The following is a 20,709-nucleotide window of genomic DNA, read 5'->3' as shown; positions in this document are numbered from 1 at the left end:
CTCATTAGCGCCAATCATAACCACTTCCTTCCGCGACGTTACGCGCGCCATCCATCGCCACGCGCAAATGACGCTCTCCATCAGAACGCGTGGCGCTAAATGCGGGAATGCAGGTGCGCATTCCTGTTTAAAGGACAGGGAAGGTCAGGGAACACACCCCCAAATGGGTCCCGGGGGGCCCGGTGGGAGGGGGGACCCCAGAGCGGGGGTATTCGGGTGATGGAGTGGACGACAAGTGACCCAGATGGAGGGGAGCGAGACGGGGAAATGTGGTTTTTTGAAATGGCTGCGCACACAGAACGGACCCCTGAGGACCACCTAAATGGGACGAGACAACAAAGAATCCCATCATCCCTATACTGAATAGATCTGTTCATCTATTGCTTTTTTTCTCTCCTCATAATCAGCTTCTCATTACACCCTGTAGTCTCAATCAGACGCTTGGCAACATTTTAACGCAACACCAATCATGTCACTCACTCGTGTAGCCCCTCAAGCCAAACAACACACGGGGAACCCCCCTCCCCCATTTCTCCCTCCTGTCCATCACCGAGCTTTTTTGGGTGTGAATCCCGGGAGAAGAAGCGTAACCCGCATCACCTCCCATCTCGCAAACACTGTACACACGCCGGGTTCCGAGTGTGTATGGATAACGACCATTAGCATATTCATGATCATTGCCAGCCTCTTATTGTTTGCTCGCTCCATTAATCTTCATCTGCCGCCTGCCGACTGACAGCTCAATCTAACAGGATGTAAACGGGCACTGGGTGTACACGCGCGCGCACACTCGGACGCGCGCGCTCACACACACAAACACAACGCACGCTCGCATCAACGATCATAACGAGGTATTGTCTTTCCGTCCCTGTATTTCACATACACCTTCACATCGTGATTGACACCCACCCGTGAGTGTTTGCCAGCTGTGTGGTGTCGCACCTGTGGTCTGTGAGAACCTCCTGGGCCACAGGTGTGCAAAGTGTGAATCTACGCCGACCCAAAAATGTACCAACAAACATACACACACGTACCTCAGGCCAAATGAATTGAGAACATGCCTAAGAGGACAAAAAGAATAATACCGAGCTAAACAGGTTGCGTGTGTGCGTGGAAATGTGTAGGTGTGTGTAGGGTAGGCAGCAAGCGCTCTCAAATGTTAATGTGTTTGTTTAAAGCCGGCGTGACTGATAGATTTGCAGCAGCTTAACGGGCAAAATGAGCGCTGGAAGCCAGCCAAGTTCAACGGGAGGTCTGTTCTCTCGTCGCCTCACTCGCCACCTCCCCCTACACCTTCTACCAGATCACTCCGTGGATTCCCTTAGACCAGTGCTTCGCAACCTTTTTTCAATTATGTACCCTCTATGATTTTTTTTTTTTAGCCAAGTACTCCTGAAACAGTGCAAAAATGAAAAAAAAAAACCATCAAAAAAGGAGTTACTATATAACACAATTCAGGGCTGGGCAAAACAGTAAATATAACTCGATCAAGTCATTTTAATAGATAGTCCACTTACTTTGAACAAATTGAAATTAATGAGCTTAATTATTTTTCGGATTGATACTTTTAAAAATCTGTTTTTTTATTGCACAAGCTATGAATGTTTATGTTAAAACTGATTTGTTATATTCATATATTTTGTCTATTTTCCACTCATTTTTTTTAAACCAAGAAAATCTTTAAGGAAAAGTTTTTTGGGTTGATTTAGTTTATTAACATCTATTAGACATGTAATTAAACAGAACGATTGAAGTAAAAAAAAAAATTGGAGGGGGGCAGACCTAACATAATTTGGCAATAAGTTGCTTTATGTTCCAACCTATTTGCTCTTAATTTGAAAACGAGTGCCATTGAAAATGTAGATTTAAGAACCTGATTCGAGAACCACTGCACTTGACAAAATATTACATGTGAGTGAACTATGAAGATCCAGCTGCCGGCCTTTGTGTGAGACGTGGCCACTATGATGCAGTCAAACAAAGAAGACTTTCACAACTGCTGTTAAGATTGTGTTTCGGTCGGGGGACACACAATAGGTAAGTATTTTTATATTCTCTATGCATGTGTTGTTCCACCATTAGCATCACTTGCTTAAAGAATCTTAACTCCATCAAGTAGATTCAATTTTTAGCCCATCTATGGCATTTCCTGTGATCTATTACCATTACCGTAATTCTTTTTGTTTTATGTTTAGTTTGACAATCACAAATCTTTGCGCATAAGTCAATGAAAAAAAAGGCTCGTAAGGCGCCACTTGATTTTCATTTATCTAGGTCAGTGGTTCACAAATGGAGATATGAGTAACACTGGGTGTGGGGGAAGGCTCTTCAGGGGTATGGGGAGATTTTAGGCAGGTAGCAGCAAATCTAATATATGCTCGAACATGAAAAAAAATAAGTGTATTTTAATTTTGAAATTAAGAGCAAATTAATTGGAACATGAATCAACTTAATGCTTAACCTGTATATGACTATTTGTGTGTCATTTTGGCAAATTCCACTAATATTGTCGTGACAATCTGGGTGAAATTTCAGCACCCTAGTGTCTTGATTTGAAATTCCTTTGATGTGAAGTTAAAAGGAATGGACTAATTACTGCAGAAGGGTTAATTGCAAGTGCTAATTTCACTTCTTTGCCAAAGCTTCATGAAGAAGTGCATCGCAATTAGCGATTTCATTTTAGAGCAAACAAGTCAGAAATAAAACAGATAATGCTATGCGATATACCTTCTGGAGATGCTAAATAAAAAATGCTATTATATACAAACATAGTTGTAAAGATTATTATTCAGCTATTAGTGATCGTTTTTATGTTTAGTTTTTGTCAGGTTTTAAACTGTGAGTAGTTTTGCATCATTGTCATTCACGATAGAAAAGAACTTGCAATAAACATGCAACTAAATAAATAAAACTAAACAATACAATTCGTCAGGCATATTTGATTGTATTTTATCGTTATCCTTCTGTCGACAAGGCGTCAATGTATTAAATAACGAGATGAACTTTGATGCTTCTTAGCTGATCAGTAAATGCAGAAAGATAATACATTCACAGATTAAATAGGAAGAACATGCGCACACTGGAAGCATACTTTGTTGTCCATTTAATTTTCACAGTGTTTGGCTGTTGCCTTCTTTGTTATACCGAATGGATTTTCTTGTAAAATAATCACTTTTATGAATAAAGCTACTGCGAGTTATATCTTGAAGCTATACGATGTTTTAAACTGCAACATAGAGGCCAGAATGCGTCGTAACGTTTCTCCTTGCTGGGCCATAAAACTATTTTTGTAGAGCCTCCAGTGTGTAAAATATTCTCCTATCAGAGATCATAAATGCTTTATTGTGATCTTTAACAGAGCATATACTTTTATTTAGCATCAGTAAATCATTACTTTGCTATGTGCTATCAGTATCTGAGACGTTTTGTCTTTGCGAGTGGAAGGGATGCACGGTTTTGATGTTTATGGGTGGGATTTTAGTAGATTTCCATGATTTACAGGGGCAGTAAAGTGTGAATTATAATTTACAAACATTTTGCGCTCAAATAAACACCTCTTAAAAGACGAGCTGTGAATACAAAGATATCGGCTTTTGCTTTAGCACGTTCTATGATTCAGGTTGTCATCCGGTATCCGCTTATATTGTTATTCTTGAAAGTTACTTTTTTTTTTTGTATTGACAGCTTTATTCATCATACAATATTTAATAGAAATATAAAAATAAAAGGAAATGTTTGAAAGTGTCTGTATCATGCAAATTGTAACTTTCGAAGCCATATTATAGAATGCTATTTCCTCAGCAAAAACACCCCTAAAGTCTTGTTTTCCTCCATTCACGCGTCTCTGAGCATTCTTGCTCTTTGCTGCGCTCTCAGAGAAAACAATTTTGTTACGACACTAATCGAATACCGGACCCGTACAGCCCAACGTCAACATAGGCCCTTACTCATGCAGTGCAGTGAGATGTCATGAAAAGGGCGCTCAGAAGAAGGATTTAAGGAAGTTGAAAATGACTTAAGAAATCGAAACACCATTAGGGCTGAAATGAGTCTTTGAGTGATTCAAGTACCTCAGTTTGGAAGTATGTTTTAAATATAATCATAGGCCTAGTTATCAAAAATGGTATTACATGGCGGATGGCGCTTCTCGGAGGCGGCCATGTTTGTTATAGCTACGGACGATGGTAAATGCAGCACCACCTGCTGTCCGGAATGAAAATAAATCTTACACACTATCCCTTTAAGAACAAGTTCCAACTGTTTTTCACCAATTTTTTTGGTGCAAATATTTTATGTTTTCTATAATATATCTGAATACGAAAAATACTTGATAGCTAAGGCACTCATCCCGTCACTGTGCAGAAAAACATAATCAGACGCATCAACTAAAATTAATTGTGTAAAGTTGAAAATACCACGCTACAGGCCTTTTAAAATATTTGCTGCACTCATGCAGATATTGAGAGTAAGTAATCGGCCTAATCAACAGTGATGGACAAATGAAGCCTCATGAGGCACTTGTGATATATTTGGATTCTTCTAGATGGCAGTCTCGGCTCAAAGATTGAATACGTTTCTACTGCACAAATGTGTACCTTTCAACGAGGAGCACCAGCTAGGCTCCTCGAGGGAATTGAAAAAAAAAAATCATATGTGCTTCATTGAACACATCACTACTAATCAACTGTGCAGATGCAATGTTAAAATGTAGGCTGGCAAGGGTGCTTTAGAGTGCCAAAAATGTTGTAGTAGTAGTATTTTTTGTTTACCATATAGATATGTCCAAAAAAAAAATTAATTAACTAATGGGGATTACAAAAAAAAAAGAACCTGGTACACGGTCAGTCTGAGGTCATGTGTGGGAGGCTGAGCAAAGCTAACATGACTGCGGGTTTAACACCATAAATAATGAGCCTTTTTTTAACTAAAATTTGATGAAACTGCACTCCGTTACGCCGATTTTTCAAGAATCTAAGCTCGGTGTTCCAACACAGCTCACAAAATGCTTTCAACATGATTTGTGAAGTTATTTCCCTGACTTATCAGGCTCAAACCGGGCTTGCGTTATTTACAGCGTCTAGCAGAAAAACAAAGTAGACAATAAAAGATTGTTAATTTTCCCTTTAGTAGACCACCTCATTCTTAATAATGAAACATGCATGCTGCTCTAAGCACCTTCTCACTAACTTGCAGGCTGTTTAGTCTTTTCTGGGCCATGAGTCCATGACCTGGTTATTAAAGCGGGATCAAGAATTGATGTAGCAACCTTGTAGTTCTCGTCATCATCATCATCATCTTCATTTAGCCCATGATTAACTCCCAATCATCACGCGTGATTAAAAGTCGGAGTAAAAATATTCTACACATATTTAATAGTCCGGCACTAACAAGGGGAGCTGGTCCCGGAGTGTCATCAACGCAGCAGATACAGAGCCACGGAGGGCACATACATCATCTCCTTCTTAGCCCGAAAACAGCCCTCACCGATCCCGGCCTATCGAGTCCCCATGCCGGATGGTTGGAATTAGAAAAACCAGCCTGCGGTCTCATTAATTAATTAAACGGTGAGCGCCGGTGGCACCTGGGTGCTGGTTATCGCTGTCACTCAGACGCGCCGTCGTCTCAATAAGAACCTCACCACAGGGCACCGCTAGGCCAGGCGGCCAGCTGCGCCTTCTCCCTATCTTCTCTCCTACCTTGACATTCTTCTTCAAAATTCATTCTTTGCGCATTTATTTTAGAGTAAAACTTTGTCCGTGTGATTTTCCTTACAGGACGGTCATTTACTTTAATCAGGACTCGATTGGCTACGGGGTCTTCTATGAGTTCATATTTTTTCATAGTTTTTTTAGAACTGTCAAATTTTTGATCGAATTAATCGGCAAATGTTTTAATATAATCGAGTGATCGGTCAGACTAGAGCCATTGTTTATCAAACGGCTTAAAGAGGTCATGTTGAGACTTTGCTTGAAAAAAAAGTTGTTCAGAGACATATTTTCGATTATAGGTACACGACAGCATCCCCTGCTCAAAGTTCCCATGAGGGGAAGGAAAAACTCAAAAACCCCAATTTGGGGAAAATCAGAAACCTTCAGAAGGGACCGCAGGTGGGAGGAGTCCCGTTCCAGGCTCAACAGGTTGAAGTGGATGCTGCGTGTACCAAATACAGACAAATACAGGTACACAATACAGATTACAGAAAACATATTGTGTTATATTAGGATTGATTAAATTTTATGTCAGTTAGGTTATTCAATTTCATTATTTGAAATTAAATGCCAGATTCCCTCCATAATAGAATGGTTCGACTTAACTTGTCAGGTGAATAGAAGAGGAATTGAAGAAGAGACTTTATGTTTAATATTTTTCCGTGGAAAAAGAACCGGTCTTACACTTTATGTTGATTATTTTTTGTGGACAAATATTTTTTTATAATTAATTTCTTTTGATAACATTCTCTCTCCTATAATTCAAAAGAGGACACTTTGGGGATTATTTCTTAAGGACAGTTATAAGTGAAGTTTGAAGGGTTCTTAAGTTTAATAAGTCCAACACGGATGGCCTGTTTAAAGTCATTTTTTTTAAAACCCCAAACTGCTTTGCACTGGTTAAGGATTATTTGGATGGAAACATATTTCACAGGGGATACATCATTCAAAAAGGTTGAGAACCACTGTCAAAGACTAATAAGTAACATATTAAGCAGCCAATCTTTGAACTGCGTCAGTCAAGGCTATCTGGAAATAACGAAGGCGTGTCACATGGAATACAAACTGATTACAGCATTAAATAATAATCATCTTTAGTTGCTTGGTTGTCCTCGGGGGATGCACCATGGACGGACAGACAACCTGGGCCAGCGTTCGCTCTCAAATGCAGTGGCGGCAGGTGCGCTTTCATTTGTTTTAGCGAATCAATTTGCTTTTAAGCTGGTTGACCTTTTTTCGCGGGAGAATCCGGAGGTAAAGAAACATTTGACACATTTATAAGATTTTCCCCTGCAGGTGGATAAGAGCGTGTCCACAGCGGAGATCGGAGACATGATAGAATTCGTGCACCCGTGGTTGGGGGTGTCTCTATGGGGAGTTTATATGGGACAAGGTCATGTGATTCATTTTGGAGTGGGAGGTGAGAGAAGAAATGGTGAATTTGTTTGAAGTCTTAACTGCTACATGACAAGACTTGTTTTTTCTTCTCCCCCGCTCCCCCAAAAGACGAGAACATGACTCAGAAAGCGTGCCGCAGCTTCGTGCAGCATATGCTGCCCAGGTCGAAAGGTGACGGCGTTCTCAAGAAGACCGCCGTCACCTCTCAGCCCATCTCTGATATCAGAGTACCGACGGGAACCCGCATCCGGGTCAACAACGACAAGCACCAGCTGGCTCCATCCATAACGGAGCAGATGATGCATCGCTGTCAGACTTTCCTGCACCAGGAGTTCAAATACGACCTGATCAACTTCAACAGCGAGCATTTTGCCACGTTTGTTCGCTACGGCCGAGCCGTGTGCACGCAGGTTGGTGACAGTCGAACACCGGCAATCGTTAACGCGTCCGTAGAACATACATTCTTCATATGTGAAAGAAAAAAAGAGAAGTTATGCTTGGTTAAAAAAAAAAAAAAAAAAAGTAAAGCTAGACTAGAGGTATTTAAAGGGATAGTGTGTAAGATTTACACCGTTTTTCATTACGGACAGCTGGAGGTGCTGCAGGTCATGTATTTACCATTGTCCGTAGCTATAACAAACATGGCCGCCTCCAAAGAATTGCCACCCTTCATGTAATATAATTTAATGATAACTAGACCTGTGATTGTATTTATAACATACCGTTGATCATTAAGAACACATTCATTGGCACGTTTTTGAAATTTACAATAATTTAATGAATTCCTTTTTAATGACAAATGGTCTATATCTTACAGCAGCTCATTGGTAAAATCCCTGGATTTTTTTTTTTTTTTTGACAGAGGCTCTCTGCACTTTGCTTTCTTGCCACAAATACATGTAAATTCTGATTTGTCATTAAAGGAAAGTATTCAGACTTTTCTGAATTGTACGTAGATGAAAAAGTCATCAACACTATGATGATGAATAAAGAAAAGTAGGGGTTTTTTTTTCAAAGAAAAATGATTCTGCAAAGTAGGTACTTTTTGCCCACATCTTGGTATTTTCCCCTGTCAGCTTAATGATGTGGACGATGCTTTGACTTTGGATGACTTTCAGTTCACAGATGTGCAATTTTAGGAGACAATAACTTGATTTTTTTTTTTTTAACTACTGAATATATACTAAACATTTTTTCAGCTGTAAAAAGATCATATTTTGGTGACCTAATAGTTTTTCTTGTACAAATAATACATTTAAAAACATTTTTTCAAACATACTATCAACAGAAAATGACATCAGCCGTAGGTTTGGGAAACGACCAATCAAGTCTCACCAGTTGGTCATGTGATAACAAGCTGACCTGTGAATGGTTGTAACCTGAGCCCTCAGCATGTGATGTTTTTCTCAGTTGACAGCAAGAGAAAAAATGTGTTTTTAAATGCAGTTATTTTATATAAATGTTAGTCATCAAATTATTTCCAGACAAAATAATAACTTTTCACTGCTGAAAATGAGTATATAAAAGCACTAACCCATTAATTTGAGTCCGTGTTTCCAAAGTTCTGAGTGGTATTGTATTAAAAGCAGATGACCTGACAGTGGTGCAAGAATAAACTTTTGTGTAAAATGAAAAATCATTCTGCTCTGGTGGTCCTCCATGCCTGTGATTTACAAGAGAGCACAATCGCTGAGCAAAACCTGCAGCCTTCCAAAAAATAGAACTAAAACTATAATCCAATCAAATTAAGTGTTATAGTGACGACAAGGTGAAATGTTAGGATTAGGCCTAACTTAATTCAGTTTACGCAATTGTATACACGCATAGTATTTTGCCAAGTGGTTTCTATCATTCATCTTCAGAAGTTTACTACTATTCCGATATTCTTATCGATGGTAATTATTTTTCCTACTAATATTTTGTTTTGCAGATTCCCTTCCAGAAAACGACTGGAGATCACGCCAAGACGACTGAAACTCTTGAACTGATTATGAAGCAGCGTATAGAGACGGAAACATAAGCACTCACATCTGCTTATTTCTCCCACTAACGAGCTCCATAAAACCTTTTACCGCGCGACAGGATTTCAACTATGCGCTGACAGTAAAGGACATACTTTGTCGGCTGCCCAAACCCCAATAAAGGCGGACAAAACTTTGCAACAAAGCGGCTGGAGAAACTTTATGAGTCGTCTAGTTTATTAAGACTTGTGGAATGTCAATAAGAACATCTCTATACAGTAGAAGGGTGGAGGAGGCTGTTGCGCAGACACGGTGACCTTCTGCTATTCTCCTCCTTGATAATGACCCAGACAGCGGCATACTGCCCACGAGCCAGACCTCTAATGAAGCCAAACACTCTCTATCATCTACTAATAACCTTCATGCAGCAGAAAGAGTCACGGAGCGGGCCAATGTCTTTGGAAGAAAAGCTCCGGGCAGACAGGAAGTGGAGGAAAGCATCCCGTTTATTGATTTAGGACTGCGTGTGCTGCCTGATGATAACTGCGTTCCTCCGCTAATAAAGATGGCCATAAAGGGGAAGAGACATTTCACTGTATTCATCAATATTTTTTGGTTGCCGCGCTGCGACACGTTCACATACCGGCATAGTATGGAAACACTTGGGTTTTCTTCATAATTGGTGAAGAAGTCCGGTTCTGAGCAACGCTTCCAAAGGAACGCTGATTAATTGTCCTCTTAAATCCTTGTAATACAGCAACCGCCTCATACTTCACCAGACAAATGCACAGTCACGTGCCCATTCCCCCGCGCTTAAAAAAAAAAAAAAAAAAAAAGGAACACTTTCGCCTTGTCACTGGCTGAGGCCGACAACGTATCCGTAAAGCTGCTGCGAGAAGGCCTGAAGAGAAAATTTATCTTGCACCCGCTTCCTGCCAGCTTGTCCCATGTCCCTGCGGAGCTGCGGCTCCAGTACCAACCTGGCCATGGCCTTAGAGAAGGCCTCGGCCGTAGGCTCGCACAAGAAGCCCGTCTCGCCATCCGCCACGCTCTCCAGGGGCCCCCCGGAGTTCACGGCGATAACGGGGCAGCAGCAGTACATGGCTTCCACGGGAACGATGCCAAAATGCTCCCTGCTGGGTGTGTACAGCACCGCGTGGCTGCCCCGCAGCAGCGCCACCTTGACCGAATCCGAGGGCGAGCGCAAGAAAGTCACGTGGTCCTCCAAGTGGAGCTGCGATGCCAGCTCCCGCAGCTCGCCGTAGTGCTCCACGTTCTCGCCGACTCGGTCGTCGTAGCCCCCCGCCACCACCAGGTGAACCCCCGCTCGCCGGCCCGGGGCAAGCGCGACCCTCAGCGCCGCCAGGGCTCGCAGGGCCAGGCCCAGATTCTTCTTTCGCTCGTATCGGTTGAGCGAGAGGAACAGGTGGGAGGTTCCCTCGGGGAGCAGCCCCCACGGACCTTGCGCTTCTGTCGGCGGCTGGTCGAAGGTGTGCGTGTTGAGGGAGGGATAGAGAACGTCTGTCTGGACCCCCCTGAGACTCCGAAAGGTCTCCCTGAAGACTCCTGCGGTGAACTGGCTGTTTACCAGAATCTACATGCAAGTAAAGTTACATCAGGAGGACCCCTAAAAAAATTGGATTTACTATCGTTACAGTGGTACCTTGACTCGTGACTGCCCCAATTCATGAATTTTGTTTAAAGTTACAAGGCGTCCCCCGGTCGATTTTTTTTTTTTTTTTTTTTTTTTTGCTTTGGCGTGGCGAGCCAAACTTACAATCTGATGGAAGTGAAAGAAAATTGAGTAATTGAAGAAAATGAATGGCCTGGCAAGTGGGCAAAGCCAGCCACAGTCTCCAATGTACCTAAAGGGGAAGTCAAATCCAAAATTTTCTTTACAATAATATGTTCTATGCACTCCTACCAGTCTACACATGGCATTCTGAAATATTGCATTTGTGGAATATGACTTAGAATGCACATGTTTTAATTTTTTATCCATTTCACAGGGTGGCTACTTTGCCACTCAAGTGAAAATAAGATCACAGTTGCTCAGGGCTCAGGTAACGATCAATCATAACTTCTCCACTCACGAGGCCACGCCCATTAAACGGAAGTCAACCAAAACATTTTCTTTACAATAATGTGTCCTATGCAGCCTCACTGGTCAAAACATGACAAACTGATTAATATTGTGTATGGGTATTCATACACAGTGTCGAGGGGACAGCAAAACCACATGTATAAATGACTCTTATTATTATTGCATTGGTGGGGGCACACTCCAAAAATAAAATGCCAGGGGAAAAAAAAATCTGTGGGTGTTTAAACCCCTTTAACACACTAGAGTGCTATTCTTTTCCACAGTTCTGAGCTTGGTCAAGGTACAAGGTAATGCTGTAGTTTAGTTAGTTAGTTAGTTAGTTAGTTAGTTAGTTAGTTAGTTAGTTAGTTAGTTAGTTAGTTAGGACAGGAGTAGAACTATTTAGCGAGCCATTCAAAGAACATTATTTAGGTATTAATTGTATGATTTGATTTAGTAATTAGGTTCCTTTTTGTATTCATTCATTTGCCCTTTCCTCTGCTAAGCTACGCCTGAATTGGGATCCAGTACAACCCCAGCAATGAATGCTATTTTATCAGCTTCTTTAGCTGTGCATTGCTTCTAGAGATAGATGTAAAAAAAATAGCTTACAGAAATGAGCATTTCCGTAAAGGGACATATAGCCAAACATTTTTTGGGGTACAAAAGTAGCATTTCTGAACTTATCAAAGTCTAAACTGCTTATATTTGCTATATTTGGATCCGTTTTTGATTAAATGTTATGGTGATATATTCATTTACAAGCAAAACATATACACATATAATAATGCATTTGTTCTTTTCACTGTGCAACGTTTGAGACTCCAAACATTTCTGTTGAGCCTCATAATTTTTTAGTATTCCAAGTCCTGGGGACCCAACAGAGACAAATCTGAATGCGCGTACCATATCAGCCATGCCAGTGGTGCACTCCTCCAGGAAGTCAATGGGAGCACGGTAAAGCTTCTTGAGGGCTGATTTCCTTTGAGTCAGCAGCTGATCCGGGAAGTGACAATAGAATAAAATCTTCTTTCTATGACGGGACAGCCTCAACACTGGAATACATGCAGACACCTGGGGTTTGATTTAAAAATAAACATAAAAGTTTATTTATAACCCAATAGGCAGATCAAGAAATGCCCTTTTTACAGAGAAATGACACAGGAGTGCTAAGAGTAAGAGAGGGTTCTGAATGGACTGCACTGGATGGATTAGTATTTCATTAGAAGAAAAATGTCTACCTCGCTTCTTTAGATAAAAAAAAAAACTAAACATGATAAAATATAAATGAAATTAAAAACAAAAAAAAAAACTCACCTGATCACAAAAAATGACATCATACTCTTGCCCGCTGAGGAAAATCAAATAGAAAGCCACGAAGATCATCCTCAGGTAAGCACACACGGCATGGAGGTAACCAAAAACATTGGTGGGCAGCCAATCACCAACACAAACCTGATGGAAATGGAGTGGACGAAACCAAATTAACTACTAAAAATGTATACATTTATCCGCATGCTTGCTTACCACAGGTAGGTCTGGGTCAAGCGTCTCAGAGAAACAGTGGGCCGGGTCATAGTGGGCAGTCCAGATCTGGACATTACATCCTTTCGACTTAAGGGCAACGGCAGCATCAACGACCAGACGCTCTGCTCCTCCTATACCAAGGTCTGGATGCAGAAACACCACCTGCACCATCCTGGACATAAGTACGTATACCAATATAGGGCAGTACTAGTAATAACTTAAAAAGCTTTCAGACACAGACATATAGCCTTCAGATTAAAAAAAAAAAAAAAAAAAAACTCAAGTAAAATACATACCAGCTACACCCCCATGGTTTAACAAGTGTTTTAAGTTGTGTCAAAAAGTGTCTAAAAGACTTAATGGACAGTAAAATAGCATTAATTTCACATATTTTCAATAACTCGCTATTGATGAACAATAAACAAACAGCGATAGGAGTAAAGAGTAAATACAAACATTGCCATGAATAAAAGTACAGTGTAGTGCAGCACATTAATATGAGCATACCTGCATGACTAAAAAAAATATTTAAAAGAAATAAATGAAACGTTGTTTATAAAATGCATGCAGTTTTCGAGAGCGAACATTACATCCACACTGTGGTCCAACGTTTGCATTAAATACTAAACATTATAGCGTTTACCTTCTGTTAGCTTTTCCAATAACTGTGATAATGTTCTCCCTGCTTCGGACAGAACATATACCTTGAAACAAAGAACGTCGCCACCATTGTGGCTCTAAATTCATCCTTGAGATACTGCAAGCAAAAAGTCCGGCTTGCGCCAAAATGGCGCTTGTTTCCCCATTGACAATCATTTGTCTCGCAAAAGACACGTCACACATACGCGGGAGGATTCTTCATTTAGCCTATGTAGAAAACACGCATGGAAATAGTATAATACGGAAAATAGTACAAATATTGTTGTGAAAATGTTTTTTTTTACTAAACCGTTTACACAATTGTGTAGGACGTCGTCTATGTGTCCTCACTTTTTTGTCGAACGTTATGTTATTGACAGGCATCTTTTTTAGCACCTACACGGGTCCTAGAATTTTGCATTCGTGTCCTTTTTAGACAAGCGTCAGCGTTTGCAGGTCCCTTCTCAAATTAGGACCACTTCATTCAGACCTGACAAACGTCTTCGGAAGTGAATATCATCGTTGACAGAAAGTCGTGGACCCGATCAACTCGCACCAACACGAATAAAACAAAATGGTAAGATGCGTTTACTTGTATTCTTCCCCCTGAATGGAAGCGGCGTACTAAAAACATATGGGCGTTTTGCTATCCGTTAGCACGTCTGCTCCCCTAAGCTCAACGTTTGTGTACGTGGCTTTCCCCACAAGCAAATGATCACTTCTCTTAACTACGAAGTAACTCTAAGTTTAAAGCATGGAATACAAATACAAGAGGCTGTGCATGTCAATTGCTTTTTATAAGCTTTAGGGATTCGTTGTGATCAGCATTGCTTTTAAGTGTTAGGCTTCTGTTAACCACTGTTTTTTTTTTTTTTTTTTTTTTTGTAAGCGTAATGATGTGTACTGTAAATGTTGCTGTAACTGTCTTTCAGCCTGGACCAGCAGCAAGTGCATCCAGTGTGGGGGCATCTGGCCGTTCCCCCAGTAAAACAGTCGCCCCTCGTGCAGCAGGCTCCACAGTCAGACAGAGGTACACATAGTTCACAAAAATTAATGTAATAGCTAAATGAATGATGAAGAAGAGATCCAAACAAATGACTGGTTGTGTAATGGTGAAAATGTAACAACAGTCATCTGCACAAACACTAATCTTTGTCCCTTTCTAAGTCCCATGATTGACCCAATCAGCTCTGGAGGTGATCAAATGTGTCATGGCTTGACGCCTTTTAAACAAACTCAGTATGATTTCATCCATTCATCATTCTTTACAAGTAGATCAAAACACCAGATAGAGCTTTTCACTTCAGGCGTTATGAGTTCGCTGTTATTTTAATATCAGCTATCTCAATCGGCATATTCGTTAATAGTTTTTTAATTCCCTTCACATGCTGCACTGAGGACTGATTGATCGTACAAGTGTGACTCTTTTAAAGAGGCTATTTTATTATTGAGGTGATCTAAGGACATGAAAGGATAAAAGGGATCAACAGAATTACATGATAAAAGTTGTAACATGCTGCGATAAGTCGTGACAATTTTATTTAACGCTTGACATTGCCCCCCCCACCCCCCACCCCCCCACCACCACCACCACCACCACCCTAGCCCCCTCATCCACACACACAAAAGTTACCAATGAATTGATGTCAGTATTTTTTTTTTCTTGCAGTTTAATCTATATGAGATTTTAGGTAATAATAATCAATGTACATTGTTCCCTTGCTACTTTGCGCTTCACTTTTCGCAACCTCAGTGCCCCCCCCAAAGTATCATCACTTCACAGCAGCACATGATGCATTGCAATATTCCCATGCTCAGCCCTAATACAAAATATTGTTCAAATAGAGGCACCTAAGCGAGCCTCATATTATGGCCTGAAGTGACACAATGCATTTTTTTTTTTTTTTGGTCACTATCCGGCCTGTATCTTATCTTTTGATGGCAGTGTGACCGACACAGATTTTTTAAAAATTGACCCAGGCCACTTGGGTATTTGGTTCTAAATCCGATATGTATCCGATCTTTTGACACGCTCGGTCTGTTCGGTCTGAACAAGCCGGGCCGCATTCATCCGACTCGGGAGCGAGAACAAAGTGTATTTTCTCTGTGTTTGTGCAAATGTGTATATCTGTTCAAGGTGTCAATTTATGGAACACCTAATAAATATTACTGAAACGATAAAACAATGCCTGTGCTCAAAAATAGGCTTAACACTATTGTATTAAAAATATAAATACGTATAAGATCTTGTACATATGTAAATTTGGTATATATGTACAAATGATTGTATATACAGTATGCATAATTGTATATATGAAGTATGTGCAACGTGTTTATATATGTGATGTTACGACTTGCGGCTTACAGTGGCTTATCCCTGACAATTTTGGGGTTTTTTTTGCTCAATTTGTGCTGCTGCGGTGAAGATCGCTGATAAAATGGTTGTAGTTTTGCACTCCCAATTTCCAGAAGCTCCTGATGGGTATATGATGTAAGAGCCCAGCTGTTCTACACAAACAGACCTGAAATGAGCAGCAAAATCACTACTGTTTGTTTTCAAAATCATGAGGAGACGCTGAGCCTCGCGTTGTGCACGTGCTGCCGAAACACTTTCTGTGGAACTAGCCGATGTAAGAAAGCGTGCGCCGGGATGGAAATGAGTAAATGATGTGTAAAATAATAGATAGATAGATAGATAGATAGATAGATAGATAGATACTTTATTCATCCCCGTAGGGAAATCACTCATATATGTGATCAACGTTGTTGACAACGTCGATTATTCGTGGCAGCCCTACATTTCAGACTATACTTCAAGAACTGTATAACTACTAAGAAAAAATATAGAGGGTCACTTTCACTTATCCAAAAAAAAGCCGCGCCAATATTTCACATTTTGTCTGACAGAATATATGAATGCACTACCGCATATAAGTAGCGTTCATAATGCATTGAATTTGTGTGCCACAGGAAAGCAACCAGCAGCGGTACCCGCAGCGGAGGCAGGGCCACTGGATCAGCCGGTACCGGGGGAATGTGGCGCTTTTACACAGAGGACTCACCGGGTCTCAAAGTGTAAGTTTGTTGTAGCGCCAAACGATTTTGAAAAGCAATCTCATTGTGATATTTTTGTCAAGGCTTGGATACCGCATGTAAACAATTGCAATTCTTAAGCATCGAATTACTGTCAAGCAATACAAAAGTAATGAAATGGTAACGGCGGTTTAAATATCCTTAACTGTTCAACTGCTATGTCGTAAAAGCTGCTACTGCAAGTGCCCACCAGTGCATAAAACAATCGCTTGGAATGGAAATTAGGCAGAAAAGTGTGATAACTTTCTATCCTGTGCCAAGCCCTCTGCATGTTATTTAAAAAAAAAAAAATAAAACATCCCATCTCCCGGTCGCAAGCTGCAGCGGTGGTTGATCGATGGCGCGCGCTGCTTATCGAGTGTGTGTCTCAGGCGTCGAAGGAGGGCACACTCCTCGTACGCCGCCGTATATCGAGTGCGCGTTTGTTCCCGCGTTAGACGGCGCTCGCGGAGCTTCATTAAAGGATCCACTCCGAAAGGTCAACTCAATTACAGCCTTCTGACAGGGGCGGGGGGAGGGCGAGGGATGGAGGAGGAGGTTGGCATGGCGATGCACCCCCTCCCCCAAACCAGTCCCTCCTTCAGAGTCGAGAGCCCCTCCTGGTGTCAGCGGCTCATCAATAAAACGAAGACTCTCGGGCGCACTCGAAACCTAATGAGAAACCATTTAAAAGTTGGCGCTGAACACATTTTGTTTGCATGCTCGCCACTTTTCAGAGATGCGCTCAACATGCACTCGGCGAGTGCGCGTTCAACTCATTAGCTTGGCAGGAGGTGAGCCGCACAGAAAAGTATGCACTCTCCATTAAATTTTATTTGTGTAATTATTAATTGCAAAGTGATGACTTTTAATGAACGACTGGCTTAATACTCCATGGCTCCTTAAATGAAATACAGGCAAACCTCCAAAGTTGAACACAATGCATTCTGTGATGCTGGTTGACTCCCAAATTGTTCCAATTTTAAAACCAGTTTATCCGAGGCGAATATGCAAATTGCATTAATTTATTCCAAGCTCAAACCGGCGCCGTCGTAAAACCTTAATAACTGGACTGGTGAGTGACACTTAGACACACCATTTGCATGGTAATCATTTGTGTTGTACAATGGTATTTATTGTCCAAAGGTTACTGTAATTTGGGCGCGTAGTTAAACGTAGGTGTTAATCTTAAATTTTTACAAGCGTTGCTTAAGTGAGCAATGCAAGGTAGACTTGTCGGTCACTACTACCTAAAGTTACTACCGAAAGCCACAGCTTGTCTAAAAAAACACGCACACACAGTGCAATATAAATGTGTTAAATGGCTACACAAACACATGACTAATGTGTTTGTGTAGTTAGATTACAGGTGTGTAAAGTCAGTAAAACTTCATTTATTATTTCTGCCACGCAATCTGGGAGCTGAAAAGGAAGTTAAAAAGTATATCTAACCTGCCTTTCGAGGGGATTTGGTACCAAGACAGTCCCTTTTCAAATGCATTGGGCTGAAACAAATGCTATTTAATTCAATACGATCGGAAAATTAACTGGTGTTTTTTTTTGTTTGTTTGTTTTTCCCCAAAACTCAATAAAGCAAAAAAAACTAAACAAAGCAAACACCTGTTTAGCAACTGTTCCCTTTTTGGGTACAGTTGCGTCTCCTCCATGCCTCAGAAAAAGGCGGTGTTTTGCAGGTTCCCTTCTGTAACTTGTGATAGTGATTTCGTTACCGTCGGGTTGGACGATGTGGTCAACATCAAACATCCAAATTATTGATCTCCCACGGAGTGCTTCCTCTTAAGATTTTTTTTTTTTTCCCACGTTATATATGAGTCATTTAAATACTTGTCATTGTGAGGGTTAAACCGCACCCCGTCTGGCTCTGGCATGTGGTTGTCATATACAGTAGAATATTACAGGTGAGGCAAGGTGAACTTGGCACAAGTGTTCGCAGCTTGAAAAGATACACTTTTTGTGTGTTTCCAACACATGCTATCGCAGCCTCCAATCATCGCCAGGGGAACAAATAGACCAGTTAAACGAACGTATCGTATTTCTTACCAAACAGCTGGTAATGTTATGATGTTATGATGGTTATGATGGGCGAATGAGTTCCTCTACTAATGCCTGCGTGTTTCTTGTGACAGCGGCCCGGTGCCGGTGTTGGTGATGAGTCTGCTCTTCATCGCCTCCGTCTTTATGCTACACATCTGGGGTAAATATACCCGCTCTTAAGCCCCCAGCCTGAAGACGTCTGACCCGCCGCCATCTTAACACATCGGACCAGGACCAAACCCCAGATGACCCCATCCGACTTCCCCGCCCACTTGCACGAAGCGTGCAAGCTGGATTTTTACGCAAGACATTTTCAGCACTAGCGATGCCTGTCATCCACGTGGCGTTTTTGTTTCAAACGCAAGGCGGATGCTCAGTGCGGTGCTCAAGGACGTGTCATATGCCTCAAATGAATTTTTGGGGAGCAGCATTCTTTGTTATTTGCTAAACATATTGGTTGCAGTATATAAAAAGAAATAAATAATCACAAACAAGAAACTGTGTACTCAACATGTTCAAAATGGATAGCAAAGTCATTTGTCCTAGCCCTGGCAATTTTCTAAACAGTTTTTTTTTAAGTTTCTGTGGCATGTTTGAAATTCAGTCATCATACACCGCAAAACGAAATGCTGATTTTATAATAAGCAATTGTAATTTGAGCAAAACATTTTTATTGTGCAATTAAAAAAAGGAACTTAATCTGTCATTTTTCTTTTAATGCTAAATTGGTTGCATTACACAATAAAGCCTCCCTGCCTTTCAAAAAAGTGGTTCATATATTTGAGCCAATTTAAGCATATTTCTTAACTTAATTTTATAAATTTTAAAATACATTATAGCATGTTTGCACATATACCTCCTGAGGGGGGCACTCTAGACTACTCTAAATCTCACTGGTTTAACACGCCAGAGCTGCCTGGGACTTTTTTTTTTTTGTTTTTTTTTTCATTTACTGACTAGTGAACTTTTTCACCATGTTCAAATAGCCCTAAAGCCCAATCACTATCTTTCAGTCATTCATCATAAAATATGATTTTACAATCAGTGACAACCAGAAACAAACTTGCGCAACCAAAACGACTTTAGGTGTTCCCAGGGCCATTTGAGAATTTTCTAGAAGTTTATAACGTATTATGTTTTGTCTTCATAAACGCAGTTCAAGGCAAACCTGCATCACCAGGTTAGCGGTATGTTGAATATGAAACCACCAGCTGTCACGGTGTGTGTGCGTGTGTGCGTGCGTGCGCGTGTGTGTGTGCACGCTCAAGCGCTTGTTGGTTGTGTTAAACGTAGCTCTTGGGCCCTGTTCATTAATTCATTCTGTTGCTATGGTTCTGCTTTCCCAGAGGCCTCCAGCGTTCGTGGCAAACTCGGGCACTATCCTGCCGCACAAGGCTTCCTCTCGCCCCTCTGTCCCCACACACACACTGAACTCAACGGCCCAATTCGCGGTGGCACAACACGGCACCGAGCCAGAATAATTCAACGTATCAATTAAATATGGAGGAGCTGTCCCTTCAGTGCGAGGGCCGACTGCAGGCTGCACGTGGAGCGTTGTGACCTGTAGCCGTGAAATCCTAGCGTCATGGCCAATGCCCTGTTAGTGGTGGAAAGCTCATTCAGGAATCGGAATATAATCTTCTTAATTGCCACATGTTCAGCAAATCACACAGGACTATCAGTCAAAATGCAAAACCCTAACCCAAGTAAAGAGAAAAAAATTCACACACACCCCTTGCTGCGGTGACTCTATTTATAAGATGATTAATAAAAGAAAAAAGGCATTTACATCTTTCTGTAAATTATTTTTTACAGGCTCTATACAAGTTAAACCTTAATCTGAATCTGAAAAAAATGTAATATTGTTCGCAGAAGAAAAAGGTACAAAACGTTGTACTTTATCTTTTTTTTCTAAATTACATTAATCATTGATTTTAGAAAATGACAGCAATTGAAAACGTTTCAGAACTCCCTGACTTTGACAATGAGAGCACAATAGCACTACCTAGTGGTGCAGATGTGCAATTACACTATTCAACGCAAAAGCGTTTCTCTAACCCCCCCCTCCCACAGACACAGATACTAGGATGTCAAAATAATGTGGTCTTCTTTCTATCAATTTATAAAAGCTAACTCATTTAAAAAAGAAAGAAACTCAATTACAATAAATGGTCAATCTCGTCACTTTTCACGTTTGCAAAACCTGATCAAATAAGTCTTGGTATGTCAATGAATCAAAATAAAGAAAAAAAGATGTCTGTTTTAT

General features: G+C 40.9%; 3 protein-coding genes across 8 annotated transcripts in view; 2 read left to right on the top strand and 1 right to left on the bottom strand.

Moving 5' to 3' along the window:
• Positions 1–6,834: 6,834 nt before the first annotated feature.
• On the top strand, positions 6,835–9,209 carry LOC148426580 (phospholipase A and acyltransferase 4-like). The gene is made up of 4 exons (XM_088411214.1): positions 6,835–6,888; positions 7,005–7,128; positions 7,215–7,516; positions 9,037–9,209. The coding sequence occupies exons 1-4, from the start codon at positions 6,835–6,837 to the stop codon at positions 9,124–9,126; spliced, it is 570 nt and encodes a 189-aa protein (XP_088267340.1). The 3' UTR covers positions 9,127–9,209.
• Positions 9,210–9,286: 77 nt separating this feature from the next.
• The window catches only part of LOC148426578 (alpha-1,3/1,6-mannosyltransferase ALG2-like), a 68,815-nt gene continuing 57,392 nt past the window's right edge, over positions 9,287–20,709 (bottom strand). For 5 of the 6 annotated variants that reach the window (XM_088411210.1, XM_088411209.1, XM_088411211.1 and 2 more), the window contains 4 exons: positions 12,678–12,849; positions 12,468–12,605; positions 12,057–12,224; positions 9,287–10,661 (listed from right to left, as the gene is read on the bottom strand). In XM_088411210.1, the coding sequence (XP_088267336.1) occupies positions 9,921–10,661; positions 12,057–12,224; positions 12,468–12,605; positions 12,678–12,848 (1,218 nt within the window). In that variant the 5' untranslated portion in view covers position 12,849 and the 3' untranslated portion in view covers positions 9,287–9,920. Of the gene's footprint in view, positions 10,662–12,056; positions 12,225–12,467; positions 12,606–12,677; positions 12,850–13,320; positions 13,448–20,709 lie in introns of those variants that run through there. The other variant, XM_088411208.1, reaches the window with a different exon arrangement.
• LOC148426579 (protein transport protein Sec61 subunit beta-like) lies at positions 13,747–19,142 on the top strand. Its single transcript, XM_088411215.1, has 4 exons — positions 13,747–13,893; positions 14,249–14,346; positions 16,287–16,391; positions 18,536–19,142. The coding sequence occupies exons 1-4, from the start codon at positions 13,891–13,893 to the stop codon at positions 18,621–18,623; spliced, it is 294 nt and encodes a 97-aa protein (XP_088267341.1). The 5' UTR covers positions 13,747–13,890; the 3' UTR covers positions 18,624–19,142.

The sequence above is a fragment of the Hippichthys cyanospilos genome, chromosome 3 (genome assembly GCF_059441005.1).
Source record: "Hippichthys cyanospilos isolate Australia breed blue-spotted pipefish chromosome 3, RoL_Hcya_1.0, whole genome shotgun sequence".
Classification (NCBI taxonomy): Eukaryota; Metazoa; Chordata; class Actinopteri; order Syngnathiformes; family Syngnathidae; genus Hippichthys; species Hippichthys cyanospilos.
The sequence above is the reverse complement of the archived record's forward strand: the minus strand, read 5'-3'. Positions and strand labels throughout refer to the sequence as shown.